General features: G+C 43.5%; 1 protein-coding gene across 9 annotated transcripts in view; it reads right to left on the minus strand.

The window, feature by feature from the left end:
• The window catches only part of ACBD5 (acyl-CoA binding domain containing 5), a 41,062-nt gene extending 19,460 nt beyond the window's left edge, over nucleotides 1–21,602 (minus strand). The window contains exons 1-6 of one of the 9 annotated variants that reach the window (XM_058669595.1): nucleotides 21,417–21,602; nucleotides 20,027–20,192; nucleotides 16,348–16,468; nucleotides 14,807–14,879; nucleotides 8,769–8,883; nucleotides 8,643–8,675 (exon numbers count right to left, since the gene is read on the minus strand). In XM_058669595.1, the coding sequence (XP_058525578.1) occupies nucleotides 8,643–8,675; nucleotides 8,769–8,883; nucleotides 14,807–14,879; nucleotides 16,348–16,468; nucleotides 20,027–20,102 (418 nt within the window). In that variant the 5' untranslated portion in view covers nucleotides 20,103–20,192; nucleotides 21,417–21,602. Of the gene's footprint in view, nucleotides 1–8,642; nucleotides 8,676–8,768; nucleotides 8,884–14,806; nucleotides 14,880–16,347; nucleotides 16,469–20,026; nucleotides 20,360–20,432; nucleotides 20,586–21,286; nucleotides 21,306–21,416 lie in introns of those variants that run through there. The other 8 variants (XM_058669592.1, XM_058669589.1, XM_058669591.1 and 5 more) reach the window with 8 other exon arrangements.
• Nucleotides 21,603–21,703: the final 101 nt, after the last annotated feature.

Genomic DNA, 21,703 nt, shown 5'->3' on the forward strand with positions numbered 1-21,703 from the left:
GTGGAGTTAATAGTTCTCCAGTTATGAGTCACTGCCAGTTTCGCTCGATGAGGTGGTCCACTGATTGATATGGTCCATCATGAAGTCTCCATTTGTCCCATATTTCGCTGCCAACATGTAGCTGAGATGAATGATTGTCCTATTCTGTCTTCTGTCTTTTCTTGGTTAGAATTCTGAGTCCAGCAGTTCAAGTGGGGAGATCTCCAAAGATACTTTGAGGTATTCCCAGACCAGATTCTTGTATGTTCTAGCAAGCACAGGGCCCGGCACAGTCCATCACCCTGATCAGCTGGTGGTTGCAATTGCTGTGTTGGTTCTGTTTTCAGTCCCGAGTTGCACTGGAACCAATGGGTGTTGCAGTCCAGTCTGGTTCGGCCCTTACATCAACCAGTGGGAGCTGCAGCCTAGTCGGGGCGACCCACAATAACCCCCACCAAGCCTGCCCCCTACCCTGGTTTGCCAATTTGTGTAGCAGAAGACCAGTCTGTCCCCCATCCCATTTGGCTCTGGTACTTGTCAATGGGTATTAAAGCTTAGTTCTATCTAATCGACTCAACCATCCAGCCCTCACAGATGTTGTTGAGTGCCTCTGTCTAGCCATCCCAGCCCCCGTCCTAGTTTTCATGCCCTCCCACGGGAATAGTGACCCAAGAAGGGGGAACCCACTTTTTCCCTCCCAGGTCTCTCTGTCCCGGTTTATGCACTCTTTAGGTGGTCCTGTGATTTGACTCGACAGAATTAGTCCCCAGTGCCAGCTTCTGCCAGCTGATGCTGTGGCCCTGATCTTGTCCACATGCAGCGCACAGGTGTTGTAGCCTTGCTTAGTCGTGTCTGTCTCTTTCCCAGCCAACACTCTCCAGTGGGAGTGGTTGTCCAGCGAGGGGACCAGCCCCTTAACCCCCCCGCCAGCTCTGCCCCTCCCTTCCTGGATCTCACGTGTGCTGGATGGGTGTTGCATTCATATCCAGTACAGGCAACCACGCCCTGGCGTTCCATAATGTGTACTGGTTTTGTCGCAACCAAACCCGGCCCATTCCACACTCTGTTCTGGTGATCGGATTTGCCAGAGGATGACATGAACTGATTCAGCCTGGCCTGCTCCTGACCCATGCCGAATGCATGCCAGTGGGAAACTTTCCATGGCCTATTCTGGGCTGTTTCCAATCATGCTTCTCGCGCTTACCTGCAGGGACTGTGTCCTGCCAGAGGAGTTGCCCAGGCTCCTCCATCAGAACCCCTCCCAATGCCAGATTTTGCGCTTGCCAGGGGGTTCTTGAGCCAACCCAACTCAGTTCACGTCCTGTCCTAGCAGGAACAGTGGCTTTTCCTGGCTGGCTTTCACCCCATTCTGACTCTTGTTGTTGGATGTTTCAGCCCAGCCATGGCTCGTCCATACCCACATACAGCTCACACATGGCTCAGAAGGGGATTGAGACCCAGCCTAGTCAGTCCCACATCTACCCTGTTTCTCCATAACACCAGATGGTGCTGGGATCTGAACCGGCCTGGTGCATCCAATCCCAGCCCACACTAGTGCCTCGGGTGACTGCAACTGTTTCCTAGATAGAACGCAGCCCCCATTCCAGCACATACACCCCTTGGTGGGAACCTCATCCCAGCTGTGGCTTCCCAGATTGGGACCGTTCCTAGCTGTAAATCACGCACCTGCACGTGGTTGCTCCGAGGACCATTAGGTGCCAGCCTGCTACACAAGCCGGAGCTTATCTTTTACTTGATAGGTGTTCAAAGCTCAGCATTATTAAGGGATTGGAAGTTCTTCAAAGGAAGAGTTACTGGCATTGGGAATCTTTAGGATTGACTCAGATCCCAGAAACAGTGGGGTCACTCTAGAGCTATCTCAGCAGCGATTCAGATGTCCAATACCCCAGAGCTCCCCGGCCGGGCGGCCAGTAGGCACAGCCTGGCGCCAAATGGCGGACTGGCCGCCCGGGCCCAGCCCGCCATGAGCCATGGGCACATGGCGGACTGGGTTCGGGATCCGAGCTAGACGTCCTCTCCCGCAGCCCTCGGCTCGCCTCTGGCAGCCGGAAGTTAAATCCTGCAGGCCCGAGGTTGCGCCCCTCCCCAATCCCGTTCACCCACCACCCAATGAGGGTGTTGGGTGGGTCCCGGACATGCCCAGTCACGGAGGTCTCCCCCCTCGGCGTACTCACCCCAGAAGGAAGCAGGCCGCACCCAGGCATGTCCGGGCCCAGCCCGCCATGAGCCATGGGCACATGGCGGACTGGGTTCGGGATCCGAGCTAGACGTCCTCTCCCGCAGCCCTCAACCTCATTTATTTTTAAATGCATTAACAAGAGAGAAAGGAAATAAGAAAAGACGGAGCAGAAGGCATGTCCCTTAGTAGTGTTTGGTTAGAAGGTGGGAGTTTTGTTTCTCTGGAATTGAATGCTTAGTGTTTTTATAAATCAAAAAAAGGAAAAAAAAAGAGGAAAGCAATTAAAGGTCCCCAAAATCCATGTCTGTTTTATTACCCACACCCCACTGAGACAGCACCAGGAAGGAACCAGAGGAGGGCAAGAGCAACCAAGAGTGGAGTAGGTGGGCTGGGGCAACTTGCCCTGTGCAGTGTGCTCTGGGGCTGGCAGAGAATATAAGGTAGATGGGAACGGGAAGAAATGGGAAGGGGAAAGCAAATAAGAAATTCCATTTTTTAAACCCTGAAGAAACTAACAATATAAGAGAACTTCCTCACTTCTATTGAAGGGTATCCATTTTAAAAACTCGTGCACAGCATCACATTGAATGGTAAAAGACTCCTCAAATAAGGAACAAGAAAAAGGCATCTGCTGGCACGATCTCTATTTAACCATCTACCGTAAACTCCAGCCAAGGAAATTGGGTAACAAAAGGAAATAAGAGGCATTCAGATTAGAAAGGAAGAAAAAAATAATCTGCTAACAGACGACAAGCTCTAGCACAGAGTATCTTAAGGAGTCTACAAAACTACAAAATAAGTTAATGAGGAAGCAGGATACATACACACAAAATAAAAAATTAAATTAGAAAACAATTTATGATGGCATCATTTAAGAATACACTTGACAAAAGACTTATTCAGTGCAAATGAAAAAAATGTTTAAAAATTAGTGATCAAATAAAAGACATCCAATATTCATAAACCAGAAGACAATACTACCGAGATGGCAATAATTCCAAAAATGATCTACAAGTTCTCTGTAATCACTTTCAAAATCCTAGCCTTGCTTTTTTTTTAATAAACTGACAAGATTTTAAATATTCATCCAAAACATCAAGTACCACAAACAACCAAAATAATTTTGAAAAAGAACAAAATGGGAGGATTTCAAAACTTATCACGTAAGCATGATACACCTATGAAACGAATACATTTGTTCCACTTGAACTACATGATTATTTCTTTTTCTTTTTTTTTTTTTTTTTTTTTTTAGTTTACTTATTAGAAAGGCAGAGTTATAGACTGAGAAGAAGAGAGAGCGGATCTCCCATCAGTGGTTCATTCCCCAAATGGCTGAAACAGCTAAGGCTGGTAACAAAGAAGCTGAATCCAGGAACCAGGAACTTGTGGCAGGGGCCCAAGAACTTGGGCCATCTTGCACTGAGTTCCCAGACACATGAGCAGGGAGCTAGATTGCAAGTGGAATAACTGGGACATCATCTGGCACCCATACGGGTTGCTAGTGCTGCAGGCAGCAGCTTAATTCACAGTGCCACGGGGCACTAGATCTACTTCTCACAAGATTTTTGTTCATCAAAAGTTATGATGGAGTCAGGTGTGTTAGCAGAGTGGTTAAGCTGCCACCTGGGCTGTCCACATCCAGTACAGGCATGCCTGGTTTCCAGGCCTATTTCCCCCACTTCTTCTCCAGCTTCCCACTAAGGCAGACTTGGAGAGGCAGCAGGTGATAACTTTGACTTGTGGGACACAGAACACTGAACTCTGACCTGGCCCAGCCCTGGCTGTTGTAGGCAACTGGGGAATGAAGCAGTGGATGAAAGCTTGCTTTTTCTGTTTTGTCTCTCACGTCTTTTTTTCTCTCTGTCTTTCAAATGTAATGAAAATAAATATTTTTTGAGCAGTCATGATTGTGAAGTAGCTTAAAGCCTGGCAATATCTTACAAAATTAAAAACACTGGTCAAATACTTCTAGTTCCACTTCCCAATCATTTCTTCCAGATGCATTTATGCATACATAAAATGACATGTACATGCTCCTTACAACAGCATCTTTTACAGATCAAAAAGAGAATCTAATTGTCTACCAGAAGGGTTCAGATTAAACACAATACAGGATCACATGATCCCTTTCATGTCCTTGGATCCAGATATTTTTTTAAGATCAATTTATTGAAAGGCAGGGTGAGAGAACAAGAGAAAGAGACAGAGACAGAGATCTTTTGTTCACTGGCCAACAACCTGAATGGCCACAACTGCCAGGTCTGGGCTAAGCCAAAGCCAGGAGCTCCATCCAGGACTCGCATGTGGGTGCAAGAACCCAAGTCCTTGAGCAACCTTCTGCTGCCTTCCCAGGCACATCACCAGGAAGCTGGACCAGAGGCATAACAGCAAGGAATTAAACTGGTACTCCAATATGTGATGTCAGTTTTAGAAATGGTGGCTTAATCCACTGCACCACAACACCAACCCCTTAGATACGTTCTGAAATCTCAAGTTTTCTAATTTTTCAAAGTCCACTTGATACATACACCATAGAGTTTATTATGTAATCCTCCCAACACAGGATGGGGCAGCACTCCTTTAAAAAAACAAACTACTTTTATATTGGAACATGAATAACTCACACTAAATGTTAGAAAAAAGACTCAAAACAGGCTGGTATTGTGGTACACTGGATTAAACCGCTGTCTGCAATGCCAGTATCTAAGTGTGGGTTCAAGCACAAGCTACTCACTTCTAATCCAGTTCCATGCTAATACACCTGGGAAAGCAGTGGAAGATGATCCAAATGCTTGGTTCTCAGCCACTCAAATGGGGGACCGGGATGGAGTTCCTGGTTCCTGGCTCCAGGCCCAGCCATTATGGCCATCCAATAGATGGACAGCATTCTGTCTTGGTTTCTCTCTCTCTCTCTCTCTATCTCTGTCTTCCAAATAAACATCAACAATAATAACAAAGATAAAGATTCCAAAGTCCGTAAGTCATTTCATATCAGATTACCCTTGAATAGCTCACATAGGACAGGATATGTTGGTTAAGTTAGTTTCAAAACAACTTTTGGATTCCAATGGTTTTCAGATTTTTAAATAATAGCTAAGTAACTATGGACCTGCATCTTTATTACTACGTCTTACTGTTCTTTGCTTTATAATTAGCTGCTTAAATATCTTCGTCTGTCCAAGAAAGCTGGACCACTAAAGCAGGTCCACACTTAACTCCTCTCTGGAATATGCTTGACAAAATGCTTCACAGAGAGAATTCTTCTTTCTTGACTAAATAAGCACAAATTAAAAAGACTATTTGCTAATATTTGACTCTTCCATGCACATCAGTGCAGTATAGATTTACACTGTCAGGTGTACATCCACTACAGACACCAAGTATAAGGTTATCACGGTGCAGGAAGACCACTACTCTGAAAGTTCCAATTTCTGTTTATTACTAAAATATGCCAAAAAGGGGCCCAGCATCATGGCCTAGTGGCTAAAGTCCTCGCCTTGAACGCACCAGGATCCCATATGGGCGCCGGTTCTAGTCCTGGCAGCTCAACTTCCCATCCAGCTCCCTGCTTGTGGCCTAAGAAGGCAGTCCAGGACAGCCCAAAACTTTGGGACCCTGCACCCGCGTGGGAGACCTGGAGGAAGTTCCTGACTCCTGGTTCCGGATCGGCTCAGCACCAGCTGTTGTGCTCACTTGGGGAGTGAATCATTGGATGGAAGATCTTCCTCTCTATCTCTCCTCCTCTCTGTATATCTGACTTTGTAATAAAAATAAAATAAATCTTTCAAAAAAGAAAAAAATATATGCCTAAAAGAAACAGGAGGCATATAAACACAGATGCTGAAAAAAAGGGGCAGGATGCATTTAGGCTGATTTTACTTTTATTTCTTAATATGGAACCTGGTGTCAGTCAGGGGTTTATTTTGGTTTTTAAGAAACAGACATGGGCCCAGCGGCGTGGCCTAGCGGCTAAAGTCCTCGCCTTGAAAGCCACGGGATCCCATATGGGCGCCGGTTCTAGTCCCGGCAGCTCCACTTCCCATCCAGCTCCCTGCTTGTGGCCTGGGAAAGCAGTTGAGGACGGCCCAAAGCACTGGGACCCTGCACCCGCGTGGGAGACCTGGAAGAGGTTCCAGGTTCCCGGCATCGTATTGGCGCGTCCTGGCCCATTGTGGTCACTTGGGGAGTGAAACATCGGATAGAAGATCTTCCTCTCTGTCTCTCCTCCTCTCTGTATATCCAGCTTTCCAATAATAATAAAATCTTTAAAAAAAAAAAGAAAAGAAAAGAAACAGACATGGGGGTGGGGTTGAAGCTGGGGGTGGGGATGGGCTCCACAGAGGCTAAAGCCTGGAGCCAGAAACTCCATTTGGCTTTCCCACATGGAGGGCAGGGACCCAACTCCTTGAGCCATCACTTGCTGACACGCAGGATGCACAGTGGTCGGAAGCTGGAAGTTGGTGCCAGAGTCGGATACTATATGCAGGCACTCTAATAGAGGACACAGGCAGCTGACCGGACACAGGCAGCTGACCGGGCTCAGCTACTAAACTAAACACCCAACCTCAGCCCTAGCTCTGTCAATTTTTGTTTAAAGTTTACATAATTTTCATTTAAATTGATTGTGTGGTCTCATTCACTGAACTTCCTTTAAAAAAAAAGTTAAATACATGTTTATAGTTAACACCAGGAAAAACCTACATTTTATTCAAAACAGTGCCATGCCAATCATTTACTAGGATCCTGAAAACAAAAAAAAGAACAACAAAAACCCACGTTAATTAAACCTAGTGATGGCTTAAAGCTTGTTCTGTAAGAGTTAAACCATTAATTTTAACATTATCCAGACTGTAATTCCTGGTATTGCTAAAATAATCCATAAAGCCAAACAGACAATATGATCTATTGGAGGCACACATATGGCACAACAGTTGAACACGCCACTTGGGACTCCTACATCCCATACAGGAGCACCTGAGTTCTATTCCCACCTCCTCTCAACTGCAGCTTACTGCACGTGCATACCCTAGAGGCAGGTGATGGCTCAGATACATCAGTCCCGAACACCCCAGTGGGAGACCTGGACAGGGTTCCTGACTCCAGGGTCCTGGCTGTTGCAGCCATCTGCACAGCGAACTAGCAGGTGGAAAATCTGTCTCTCTCCTTTCAAATAAATAAAAATCAACAAACTTTTTTTAAAAAAATAAAATTATACAATCCATCAAAATAAAACCGTGAAATTTTGTCCTGATTTTGTATATACTTAGTGAGTCATCTGGCATATTTTAACAACTTAAAAACAAGAGTTACAAACTTGGGGCAAGGGGCTGGTATTATGGTGCAGGGGGATGAGCCCTTTCAGCTTCCTGCTAAGGCACCTGGGAAGGCAGCTGTAGATGGTCCAAGTAGTATGGAATCTGTCACTTCCTGGCCCCTGGCTTCAGCAAGGCCCAGCTACGGTTGTTGCAGTCATTTGGAGAGTGAATCAGCGAATAAAAGATTCATCTCACTCTCTTTTCCCTCTTCCCCAACCCTTCCACTATGCCTTTCAAATAGATAAAGAAATCTTAAAAAATAAATAAATAAATAAGAACAAAACAAAACAAAAAAACAATTTGCAGCAGTTCAGCCTGGGGGTTATATAGATTAAGAAATTTGTATCCTGTGTCTGTAGCTGATTCCACACCCAATTTGGCTTCAGGCTTCAGCTACCTGCCAATGCAGACTGTGGGAGGCTACAGGTAAAAGCTTAAACAACTGATTCCCAGTCACTAGCACCTGGGAGTCCTGCAAAGAGCTGCCGGGCTGCAGGGTTAGTCCCACCCAAGTCACTGCTCACATTGGGAGTGAACCAGCAGATGAGAACACTGTGTCTCTCCAGTAAATGAATAATAAACATTGTTTTTAGAGTTAAAACCTTGGGACTAGCATGATGGCTCAACTGGCTAATCCTCCACTTCCAAATGCAGGCATCCCATATGGGCGCCAGTTGATGTCCCATCCTGTTCCCTGCTTGTGGCCTGGGAAAGCAGTGAAGGATGGCCCAAAGTCTTGGGCCCATGAACCCATGTGGGAGATCAAGAAAAAGCTTCCTAGCTTCAGATGGGTTCAACTGTGACCACTTGGGGAGTGACCCATTGGATGGAAGATCTTTCTTTTCTTTTTAAATGTGATTTTTTTAGTATTGTTTAATGACACAGTTTAATAGGTACTGGGGTCCCCCTTCCCCTTCCTATGGAAGATCTTTCTATCTTTCCTCTCCATTAATTGGCCTTTCCAATAAAAATTAATATAAATTCTTAATTTTAAAAAGAGTCAAAACCTCATGTGGTTACATAATATTTTAGAATTTCATACGATGAGTTTAGAATGAAAATTCCTAAGTTACACAAATGTATGCAAAATTCTTTTACATGTTACATTTTAAACAACATTTTTACATGGATTTCATTCATCCTACCTTCTAAATACTTAGAGATTTTCTCCAATCGGACTGGCATGTGAAAATAAAAACATAAATGAGATATTAAATATCAATGTGTGCATAGCAATCATGGCTGAATTTCAAATGATAAGATAATCCAACCTGAGGTTACATCAGAGCTCCTGCCACTCTTTTTGTCCTCTACAATCTCATAAAACGGACCTATGACATGCAGCAATTCTTCAACTTTCTCAGTCATCGGCATCGTCTCAATAATCTGTAATTAGAGGAAAGAAATATTATGAGATCATAAGCTATAAATTTGATCTCCATTACTATCACATGATCTACTGGTTCTAATTTCTCTGTCCTTTGGGATTTAAAGTTCATTATCACCCTCCTACACTAATGATATACTTAAGTACACATGATGCAGAAAAAGCCTTGGTGCTCATCTATTACAGACTAGAATTATCTTCCATTTGAAGACTACTTCACATCAACTTCATGTAACAATTCACACAATATTCTCCAGATTTCTTTACAGGAAGTCAGGGGCTCTGATGAACTAGAATTGAATACTGTGGAATTAGAGTACAGTCACGATCCTGTTCTTCAATACCATGGTAGTGTTTATCAAAAAGGCACAAAGGTAGAAAGTCAGTACTACTTTATCTTTTTTTAAGATTTATTTATTTTTATTGGAAAGGCAGATTTACAGAGAGAAGGAGGAAGAGAGAGGTCAGAGAAAAAGATCTTCCATCTGCTGGTTCACTCCTCAAGTGGCCACAATAGTTGGAACTGAGCTGACTCAAAACCAGGAGTGAGGAGCTTGCTCTGAGTCTCCCACGTGGGTGCAGGGGCCCAAGGCTTTGGGCCATCCTTGACTGCTTTCCCAGGCCACAAGCAGGGAGCTGGATGGGAAGCGGAGCAGCTGAGACACAAACCGGCACCCATATGGGATCCTGGTGCATGTAAGGCAAGGACTTAGCCACTAGGCTACTGTGCCAAGCCCCTTTACCTTTGTAACTACGAGTCCGTCTACTTGAAGAGCAAGGAAAATAACAGAAAAAGCCGTCAATTACATAAGCAGCAGCTGGTGATGGAGCAAGGAAATTAAAGTATTTCACATTCGGGACATTTTGTAATATTAAAGATTAAATTTGGCTCTGTGCATGTGAATTCAGAAAGTATAACTTTTTTTTAGAGGGGGTTAAAAAAAGGTAGTTGCTAAGTTGATATGTTCAATATGACACCAATACTAGTTCCCTTTCTAAAAATTTTTTAAAATTTAGGTTATTTATTTGAAAGGCAAGTTACAGAAAGAGGAACAATAGAGAGGTTTTTCCACCTGCTGGTTCACTACCCAGATGACCACAAAGGGCAGGGCTGGGCCATGCCAAAGCCAGGAGCCAAGAGTTTTATTAGGGTCTCCCAAGTGGGTGCAGGAACCCAAGCACTTGGGCCATCTTCTGCTCCTTGCAGAGGCACGTTAACAAGAAAATGGATCAGAAGCAAAGAGCCAGAACTGGAACTTGAACAGAAACAATGTGTCCAGCACATGGAGCTTTGACTCATGCCACAGCACTGGCCCCTCCTTTCTTAATAAGAAGACAGTTATTTCCTTTCTGAATCCATTCACAAAACATGAGTAAAAGTAATTACTGGAGAGATGGTGCCATGGCTCAATTGGCTTATTCTCCACCTGCAAGTGCCAGCATCCCATTTCATATCCCAGCTGCCCCACTTCCATTCCAGCTCCCTGCCTGTGGCCTGGGAAAATGGCAGAGGATGACCCAAAGCCTTGGCACCCTGCCATATGGGAGACATGGAGGAAGCTCCCAGCTCCTGGCTTCAGACCAGCTTAGCTCCAGCCATTGCGGCCATTGGAAGATCTTTCTGTCCTTATCTCTCCAAATACGCCTTTCCAATGAAAAATAAAAACAGTTTCTTTAAAAAATTACTATTAAAGAGTGAAAATGGGGCCCAGTGCGATAGCTTAGTGGTTAAGGTCCTCGCCTTGAACGCACCAGGATCCCATATAATATGGGCACCAGTTTTAATCCCAGCAGGCCCACTTCCCATTCAGCTCCCTGTTTGTGGCCTGGGAAAGCAGTGGAGGACAGCTCCATGCACCCATGTGAGAGACCTGGAAGAGCTCCTGGCTTCCGATTGGCTCAGCTCCAGCCGTTGCGGCCACTGGAAGAGTGAACCATCAGGTGGGAGATCTTCCTCTCTGTCTCTCCTCTCTGTGTATATCTGTTTTCCAATAAAAATAAAATAAATCTTTTTTAAAAAAGAGTGAAAATGGAGAGAACATAGAAAACTTGATGTTCATTTTATATTTTGTTTGCATTTACACACATTATTTTTATTTTATTAAAGAAACAAATTTATTTGAATATTTCTAAATTTATTTATTTGAAAGGAAGAGTGCCCATCTGCTGGCTCACTCCCCAAATGCCTACAGCATCTGGGACCAGGCAGGTCCAAACTTGAGGGTCAGGAACTCAAACCAATCCCCCAGGTGGGTAACAGGAACCCCCTCAGCTGAGTTGTCACCACAATCTCCCAAGGTCTGTGACAGCAGGAAGTCCAATTGGGAACCTAGTACTCCTCTTTGGGAAGTGATCGTCCTAACAGGCCTCTTACCTACTAAACTGTCTCCATATTTCTTGCCGTTAAACAAGCAAAAGCTGCTTTGCCTCTTCTGTAGTTTTTTCAGGTTATAGGCAGTTTTTAAGTGGCTCCTTGTATCTTTAAAACACACAGATTAGTCATTCTCCCTGCTTTCCTGTTTGTTCCCTCCCTGTCTTGCACAATCGACTGGAAGACCAGGGAAAAGGGACTGTCATCTGTTTTCATTCACTCTTTCATTTCCAGTGTTCAGAATACAGAAAGTGTTCAATCACCCAGTTTACAACTCCCAAAGTTGTGGGGAAAACAGACGCTCTTATTTCTAAGCCAGGTGCAGGGAGATTGTGACCTGCCTGGGGTAAGCAGCACCTGGAGAGATCCTGAGCTCAGATATGCCACAGAAGCCATCACCCACACAGTGTGTGGGAGGCAGACGGTTCTAGGGACAGATGATACAGAAGGAGCGATGTTTACAACTGCTTCTGGTGATTACAACTTAATGCTATAACTCACTAAACTGTCTAACTCTGTGTGTGTCAGTAAGAGTGAAAAGAATGCTTTAATGCTAAAATTTGCTGAGGTATAAATCTGTTATGAGGCTAAGGACATGGGGGCAGGGCCTTTTATAGCTTTCTGAAGATGTCTGCTTGGTAACAATTTGTATGACACTAATAATTCTGAAAATTAGGTTCAAATTATAGATGGGGAACTAGATGATATTTTTTACTCTGATACAACCAAAGTCAGAGCTACAAAATAGCAACATATGGCAAATCCATAGGTTTCACATCACTCACAGAGCAGAACCTGACAGGCCAACCACATACCCTATCCTCATTTAACACCTTCTCTGATACCCTCCAAAATAGCTTTTACTGATGGTTCCTCCTCAGATCTGTCCCTGTGTAGAGCTGCTTCGTTTAGTGTTTGGGTTTATGATAATCCACAGGCCAAAGGCATGAACTGGGGACCTAATGTCAGAAGTAATTAAATGAGTACTGCTAGTATGATCCAACCAAGTAACAAGAGAGTCATTATTCTAGATTTTTGGTTGTGGACACAGTCAATGCTCGGGTGGCCATGCTGAGACAGTCCCAGAGTAAGAGATTTCACTCTCAAAAGAGACACTTCAAAAAACTCTGACCAAGAACAGCTTTGCAGTTTGCAAAATGTCTTCCCAGACAGCAATGCAGCAGTACAGGAAATGCCACGCGCGTGCCACACACACACTCCCACACCCACATTCAGACAAGCAAACACAGGCAAAGCTCAGCCTACTTACCCTCAGACATTCTAGCTGAAGCTAGAAGTTAATTAAGTGAATCAAGTATGTCATAACCTAGCCAACAGAAACATTTCGCAAATCACATACGTTCTGGCCAAGCTGCACTGAAGACATCATTTTTTCTGGGTTTACCTAGCACTCTTCCTGGGTGACACATATCCTTCCAGATGATGAAAATATCCTGGAAAGGCACCAAGGAATTCTACTAAAGCAAAGACTAAAATTCTCGGGCTTTTCTGGTGTAAAACCTGGGTCTGGTTTGGCTTTATTTTTGTGTTTGAAAGAATGAGTAGCAGACAGAGAATAGTTCTGTTCCACTGCGGGGGTGGGGATGGAATGCACACTGTTTTCATCCACCTCACCTGACACTGACCAGAGCATCAGTGAATGGAACTGGATAGGAGACACAGAGAAATTTTACTTAATGTGTCCATGTGACTTAACATTACAGAAATGTATCCTACAACCTAAAATGACACTTAGGTAATTTAAAAGAAAGAGCTAATGAAACAAAAAAGGCTTTGGATTCTCTGCCTTTGCTGGTTTTTATATTGCATTTTAAATACAATATATAAAAGCTTCTTTTTATTGTATTATTGATACAGCTAACATGAACTAAACTTTGCCCTTTGTCATAGATAAAGTCCACTAAATAAAAATTGTGAAAATGTAACAAAGGGCATAACTTTGAGTAACATCAAAGGGATTTAAAGAAGAAAACCAAAAATTGGTCTGAATGTGTCAAACAGAAATTACTAAAAACATTAACTGCAATCCACAAAGAAACTTTCCTTTTTAGAGATTCTCTTTATATTCAAAGATAAAAATTTGAGATTAGCAAACAGACTTAGATTTCATGATGTCTGAACTACATACAACATTAAAATGGCCCGTTATAAAGAGTCTTTAAGGTTATCTTTAAAATCCACTATTTCTTCAAAAAGCGATTCCTCAAAACAATGTGCTAGGCAGAGTTGAAGAGCTGGTGATGAGGAACATCCACTCTAGGAGCTGAGCAGAGAACCCAAGAGTATCTCTGAGCTGGTTCTGAACCACCTCCACATTCACAGAAATCCTGGCGCTGTGGCTCAGGCGCCACTTCTGACACTCAGAATTCATCTTCCAGGTCTGCTCCTGATACTGCTGTCCTAAACTGCCTGGAGGCAGCAGAGGATGGCTCAAGTGGCTGGGTGGCTGGGTCCCTGAGCCCCACATCAAGAGACTGAGTACCTGGCTCCCAGACACTTTCTATGAACCAGCAGATAGGACGTCTCCTGTGTGTCCGTCTGCACCTCTCTCTCTCTTAAATCTCCTATGCCATGTGCGAGACCCAGAAGCTCCTGGCTCCCAGCTTTGGGTCAGTTCAGCTCCGACCACTGTAGTCATTTGGGGAGTGAACCAGCAGATAGAATATATCTCTTTCTCTCTCCTTCTTGCTCTGTAAAAATTGCCTTTCAAATAAAAATAAATGTTTAAATAAATACTTGTTACTGAAAAGTTCAGTGATAGAAGTATATCAATTAACAAGTCAAAACTTGTACGAGAGGACCTGGCACAGTAAACTAGCAGCTGAAGTCCTCGCCTTGCACGCTCTGGGATTCCATATGGGCGCCAGTTCTGATCCCGGCAGCCCCGCTTCCCATCCAGCTCCCAGCTTTTGGTCTGGAAAAGCAGTGGAGGACGGCCCAAAGGCTTGGGACCCTGCACCCATGTGGGAGACCTGGAAGAAGTTTCTGGCTCCTGGCTTTGGATCCACTCCAGCTCCAGCCATTGGGACCACTTGGGGGAGTGAATCAGTGGATGGGAGATCTTCTTCTCTGTCTCCTTCTCTTTGTAAATCTGCCTTTCCAATAAAAATAAATCTTAAAAAAAAAAACAAAAAAAAACTTGTATGACAAGCATTAGTGAGCAGTTTTGTTTACTATTTTCCTTGAGCTTAAAAAAAAAAAAAAAAAAACCCACAGCAGAAATCTTTTCAAGATAGTTCAGGTACTTTCAGATCCCTGAATAAATTACACTGATATTTTTAAAGTCCTATTCCTACACTTTTTCCAGAAGTCAACTATGGAGAAAGATAAGGAAAACTGAAAACAAATACAATAACAAACACCTTAATACGGACTTCAACAAAACTATTAAAGTCCTAATAAATTCAATAATACAGATTCCTACAATGCACTACGATCTTGCTTGTAAACAAAGCAGCTAAGCTGGCGGGTCACCTAAATGACAGCTGCTCTTAAATGCTGTCACTCTCCACTGTGAATCATTTCCCTACCTTTTTCATTTCTTCAACATATGCAATCATGGCTTCCTCTTTGGTCATATCACCCAGTGAACTCCAGGCGTCCCTACAAAAGAAAACAACCAAATAACAACAAAAAGACACCTGGCTTTCCATTCCTCAGAATACAATTTATAGTTGGTGGTATTGAGTCACTAATTTAAAACAGGTTCTAAACCTCAACTTATGTTATATTTCCAAAGGGTCTCTGAAAATATGCCACATTGGAGAGAAGAATCATAAGAAATCAACAAGATAAATAATAGTCAAAACTAATAACATATATACTATACCTACACTTTAACAGACCATAAAAAGTACAGACTACTCATGAATATATGCGAAGAACTCTTAGCATCACTATGAGTACTAAGTCAAAGGAACATTTTGGAAGATTACTTGTAGAACAGCCTTGTTCTATAAGTGCTCGGACACCTTTTCCTGCCAAGGGCCACCTAGCTACTTCTAACATCATTCACAGAATATACAAAATTATCAACTTCAAAATCAAGGATTACAGACTTTGAGTCCTGCCTGCAATTGCTGTGGCAGGACCTGACCCAATGATTTCACAACCTTCAATGTTCGCCATCTCAGCATGACCAGAAGTTTCAGTTAAAAGTGTCTATTTATTCATCCACCATTATTTAATTCTAATTTATACATTTATTAAACACAAAAAGGGTTTCTCACTTCTAAAATAATAAAAATAGAAGGGGCAAGAAACTTTACAACCCATAGAATAAAGAACAGATCTTTAAAATTTTTGTCTAACACAAAAACTGCTAAACTTTGTATTTTTCATCCATTGGGGGTATAACTACCAAAGACCAATTCTAAAGAAAAAAAGGAAAAACATGAAACAGAAAGTAAACTTTCTCAAGATGGACGTATATAATAGCATATTACTACTTCATTTAAACGATTGCTTTGCTATTATTCATAAAGATTCCATAGGAAAGAACAGTACCAAGAGATCATCAAATGATCTTCCAGTTGTCCATGAAGAAATATAGCAGTTTGGGGCTATTTAGACATAGTTCACCAATTAGCATGCCCTGTTGACAAAATGTAGTCTAAAATTTCTTTTAGATCTTCAAAAGTGTGAGGGATCCACAGCAGCTGGAAACTTTCTAAAGCTTCCTCTGAACATTTATGATTCTTCTGAGCATACCAAAAATCAAAATTGAGCCCGACAGTGAAGTGGGTTAGGAACGACGGCTGAGATCAACCCATGTGGCAGGACGGGGTTCAAATTCCTGGTTATTTATTATCTTAAAGGTTCAAAGCAAACACCACCACTGGAAACACAAGTCATTATTTTTCTTGGCAGCTAAAAGAGGCACCTCTACTCTCTTCCTGGCTTCCCCAACATCTTCTTGTTTGCGTAAAATTGTGTGACGAGGGTACAGAGAATAAAAATTATAACTGGTTCTGTTTGTCCCCAGAATATACATAAACATGTAAATCAGAATCATATGACAATTATGTTATCAAAATTAAAATGTTTGTCACTTCTCTACCAGTAAAATTACCATTTATATCTTCCGATAGGATCCCAGAACCCAGGCCTGGAAAGTTTGCAGGGCCCTTCGGTTGCTTGTTTATAGAAGCTATAGAACTTGAGCATCATCTCATTTGTTGGCTGGAATGAACCTATTGGAAACAAACATTAAATACACACTCATTTGGGATTATAAATCAGCACAGCTTACACTGTACTAACAGTGAGTAGTGACTTTTTATCTCCATAATAGTTCAGATAATAACTTATTTCTACCTTATAAAAATAATTTTTTGGTTTTATTAGTTATTTTGCCAATTTAATATTTTTAAATACTGAGACTTCTAGTATATGTGCTGCCGAAGCAAGCACGAAATACTGACACTTTTAATAACAATGCCCAAAGTTCAGTAGTAAAAGATTACAGGTACACACATGCTGAAGAAATAACCAAACATATCAATAAATATCACTTATATCACACCTGTATTACCACATAAGAATAACTTTATTATACTTGGTAAAGCTTGTGACAAAAGTAGAGCTAAGTGACATAAATGAAAATAAACATTGTAAGCATACTTGTTCTATAAAAACAGATGATACTGTAGCTGCTGTTTTTAAACTGCTTTTTCTAAAAAACTTCATATATTATCCAATTTCTCATGCCATCATTTCTGTTTTCCTAAAAATAATTCATTAAAATACTGTAATGAATTATGATGAAATGTATGCCTTGGTTAATAAACTACAACAATAAAAAAATTCAACACCTCTTGGCCACATTTCAATTTGGTAAAGAACTTTGGTAAAGTCAACCAGTGTGAACTATGGTACAAAAGAATCAATTTAATGTGAAACACATTTCTTAATTCTTGATATAGAAATTTCTTTGAAGATCACTCTTCATATCAGCTTCTAGCATATCTATAATCCATTTTATTTTCAAATTTTCAAATTATAAGTACTATAAATTACAAAACTTGCAATTACAGTGAAAATCTGATATGTTAATATTTTATAATAACTTGTTGACGATAGAGACGTAATATTACATTATAGAATAATAGCAATAATGGCAGGAGTGGTTTTGTGCTCTGCAATAAGATGAAAAAAGAGCAAATGCAATCTTGTCCACTTTCACAAAATCTGCATTTATATTCCTAAAAAGTACAGTAGAACCACATGAAAAGGTTTAAAAAAATATTTGTCTCCAAAGCAGGCAGACAGCTGATTTTGTTTCCCTTTTGCTTTTACTTACATAAAACTTTTAACTCAAGTGTGTACTAGATTTATAACAATAATTATAAAAATAAGCCATAAAAGTATAGAAAGTATTTCAAAACTTTGTAGATTGGAAATGAAACTGATAACTGGTAATCAAAACCTAGCAGTTTATACAAGTTGTTGAGATTACAACACAGACAAGAGGAAAGGTATGTTTCAGATCTGGCTACAAGTACAGTTAATTCCAAAATCATGATCATAATTATTTATAAATGCATATTGAGGAGCACCTATTAGATTTAGTGTTTTAGTGACATGGTCCTTCTTTATATATCCAGAGAGGGAACTGGAGAAATCACCGGTAAAGATGATTACTTACTAAATACAAAGCTAACTCTAACATATCAATGTCTTCATAATGTCTTCAGTAGATCAGCCAAATAACATTTACAAGTGTTTTGACATAGATGAATAACACATACACAAACACACGCAACCTGAATACAAACACTGAGAACACCTACCAAATGTATTCTATGTAAGGCAGCTGATAAAGTATGGTCTCTGTTCTCAAAGTGCTACACAAGGGGACAGGTTTCGTGTAAGTTTCTGAAGTCCTGGGGCCCGGCGGCAAGGCCTAGAGGCTAAAGTCCTCCCTTGAACGCAACCGGGATCCCATATAGGCACCAGTTCTAATCCCAGCAGCTCCACTTCCTATCCAGCTCCCTGCTTGTGACCTGGGAAAGCAGTCGAGGATGGTTCAATGCTTTGGGACCCTGCACCCGTGTGGGACACCTGGAGGAAAGTTCCTGGCTCCTGGTTCCGGATCTGCACAGCACCGGCCATTGCGGCTCACTTGGGGAGTGAATCATCGGATGCAAGATTTTCCTCTCTGTTTCTTCTCCTCTCTATATATGTGACTTTGTAATAAAAATAAATAAATCTTTTTAAAAAAAAGTTTCTGAAGTCCTAAGAACTTCAGTATCTAAAAGCCAAAGTCACATCACACATAGATGCCTTAGGCCTTAGATAAAGATAAAGCAATAAGCAATAACAACAAAAACCTACAAGATCTTACTGTTTGTAAAATACTTCAAGGCACAGCAAAATACCTAAACAGCAATTTAAAAAAATTTCACAACTCACTTAAAAAAAAACCCTCTGACTTCAATGAGTGCTAGTTCAGTTCCAAAGGATAACAAGATCCGGGATGTTATCAATGTAAGTCCCATTTGACAGAGCATCTGAATTTTGCAACACCCTGGTCGATGTTATGTAAATACAAACTATATTCATATTAAGTGGAATGTAATATCAGTAATGACAGTGTACAGCAGATACCAAAGTTAGCTTCACCAATTCTCAAAAACCTATGCAGACACGGTTTAAAAAAGACTGAACATACTACCTGGATAAAACTCTCGACTCATGTTTCTCTGTAAGCTGTTTAAACTGAGCATTTTTAGAAAGACAATGACCATATAAATTCATAAGTTGTTTCCTTACAGTTTCATTTCTCTTATCTTAACCCTCCCTATGTTCTCCAATACAGCGTTTGAAATTACAAAAATATGGCTATTGTGTATATTTGGTTTTCAAAATGTTTTTGAATCTGTACTTAATAAATTTTTATGGGATGAACTGTGGTACATAGTCATTGCTTTGGCAGATGATGAATGGGAACAGAGAACCTAATATTAAATCCTCCAATTTTATCCATGTTCCAGCCAGGGAGTTTGGCAATTCTGGCTCAGTAGCACTACTTACAGGCATTTAAAACATATGTATGTTTACTGTGGAAGAATCATTCTGCCAGTCCCGAAAGGATACGAACTGAAAAGCAAAAGTCTCTTCCCCAAGTCTCTACACTAAAAACTGAAACGAACATTTTAAAATAATAGCCAAGAACTTCCACAACACTGGCCAAACGCCCAACGAGGTCGGATACATCCCAAACTGCTGAAAGACAGTGATAAACAGAGAAGCCATGCAGGCAGCTGGAGAAATGACACATGAAGTGGAAGAGAGAAACCAACTGAGCTTTCTCCCAAGCTGCCAAGAAGGTGCAGTAGGAGAGGGGGAAAAAAAGGAGAGAATACTAAAGTGGATTAGGAAGCAAATACACACTGGCAAATACACATTGACGGTGGGAAAAAAAGAATTATTTTTCACATGAATATAGTTGGTGTTCCTATTTTCTCTGTTCCCAACAAAAGTTGCCAAGATCCTAAATTGTGAACTACAATCCGCAGTCCTTAAGCGCCTAACAAAATTCTACTCATCAGCAGGTTATTAATTAATTCACCAGCGACAGGTTCCTGTCAATTAGGTTCTTTCTCAAATGTATCAAGAAAAAAAAAAGAGAGAGATAAAAGTAGGGTAACTGAACCCGCTAGAGTAACTGAAAGAAGACTAGAGAGAGAAGCAGGGCCAGGGCCTCCCCCGGGAGGCAGCTGCGCAAGGGGCGCACACAGAGGACCCACCATTTTTCGGCAGACTCTGGATCACCTTCACGGCCGCCTCGAACCTGGTTTCGTGCACCGATCTCGTGCCCGCCATGTCCAGCCGCCAGCGCCGGCCTCCGTCCCAGGGTAGGTCCGCGGGAATCAAGCAGCAGCAGCACCAGCGTTCCCAGGCGCCTGCATGCAACTGGAACATGGAGCGCAGCCGCGGATCAACATGCCCCACAGGGAGGAGGCCCGGGAAGCGCGCCTGGTCAGCTCCCTTGGCCCGGCCCTCCCTCATCCAGGCCACGCCAGGCCTACGAGGGTGGCCCGGCTCCTTCCTCCTCCTCCTCCTTCTCGTCTTCCACCTCCTCCCCTCCCACCCTGGCGAGCGGAGGGGCGTGCCCAAGGCCGAGGACCTGACCCGACACCCACGACCACTCACAGCCAAGAACAGCATCTCTAGCAGCCGGGGGCCCAGGGGGTCCGGCCGCCGGGGCACCCTGGCCGAGCAACCACACCCCCCATTCCCGCCGAGTCCGTCGGTCCGTCCGCGCCCCACCGAAACCCCACCCTCCGACGACGATGACGACAAGGACGCGCACGGGGGTCTGGCCGTCCCCCTGGCAACCGGGAGAGCAGAAGGCCCTGCGGTCCTCGGAGGACGCCGGGCGAGGACCGCCGGGCTCCCCATTTGTTCGGGCGGAGAGGTGGAGGTTGCGGGGCCGGAGCGCGCTGAGGGGTCGCAGGGAAGCAGGGGGCTTCCCTCCAGGCGGGGCACGCCGTACCTGGGGTGAGGGGGAAGACAAGACGGCCCCACAGAGCCTGCCTTTTCTTAGGGTCCGGTCTGAGGAAGCTGAGGGAAGGGAATGGTCGCAAGCCCAGGACCGTGGCTTCAGACTTAGTGTTCTAGCTGACCAAAGAGCTGACCTCGCTGGTTATGACCATCACACAAGCGACCACTCTCACGGTGGAAGAAAGGATTCAGGAACCTCTTAAGGAGATGCTCAGCATGTCCCTGGAAAACTCCCAAACCTAGGCTCACATCCAGCTCGATTTCAAACTCCAGCCGGCCTTCGGAGAGGGGCGAAGAGGACTCTCGGGGGGCCTCCCCACACCCGAGAAGGGGGCGTCCCAGGCCGCCTGGCTTCCTGGAGCACAAACCCTAAGGTCCTTCCTCTCCGGAGAGGGTGGGGCATAGGGAAGGAGGTTCGGGTTTTGCTTGTGGGTTGTTTGTTTTGGAAAGTGACAGCCCCAGAGGGGGCACTCTCGGCTCAAAGCGCCGGGCCGACGTTTTACCTTGATTTGGCCGGGTGAGGCCTGTCCCGTCCCGTCCCTGCCGCCCGGCCCCGCGGCGTGATGGGAAATGTAGTTTTTTCCCGCTCACGCGCGACACCCCGCCCTGTGTGGCGCCCGACGTTCTTCCCACCTGTTCCGGTTCGGTGCCTGGGTGCCGTGGACACTTCGGACGGACTGTGGACACCCCTTGCTCCTGGTGGGCCGCGTTGCCGAAGGGCACTCCTCCGGGGTGGGTGTTCAGCGGTGTCAGAGGGGGTCCCTGTAGCAGGGATGGCAGGTGTCTTGGCGTGGGTTCAGGAACCCTGATGGTTGGACCAGCGTTGTGGTGTTCTGTCTACTGCGGAGAGCCTGGGATTTGCCAAGCGTGTCGTGCAGATTCCAGAAACGCTCTAGGGTGTTTAGGCATGAGGAAATCGA

Source organism: Ochotona princeps, chromosome 10, assembly GCF_030435755.1.
Source record: "Ochotona princeps isolate mOchPri1 chromosome 10, mOchPri1.hap1, whole genome shotgun sequence".
NCBI lineage: Eukaryota > Metazoa > Chordata > Mammalia > Lagomorpha > Ochotonidae > Ochotona > Ochotona princeps.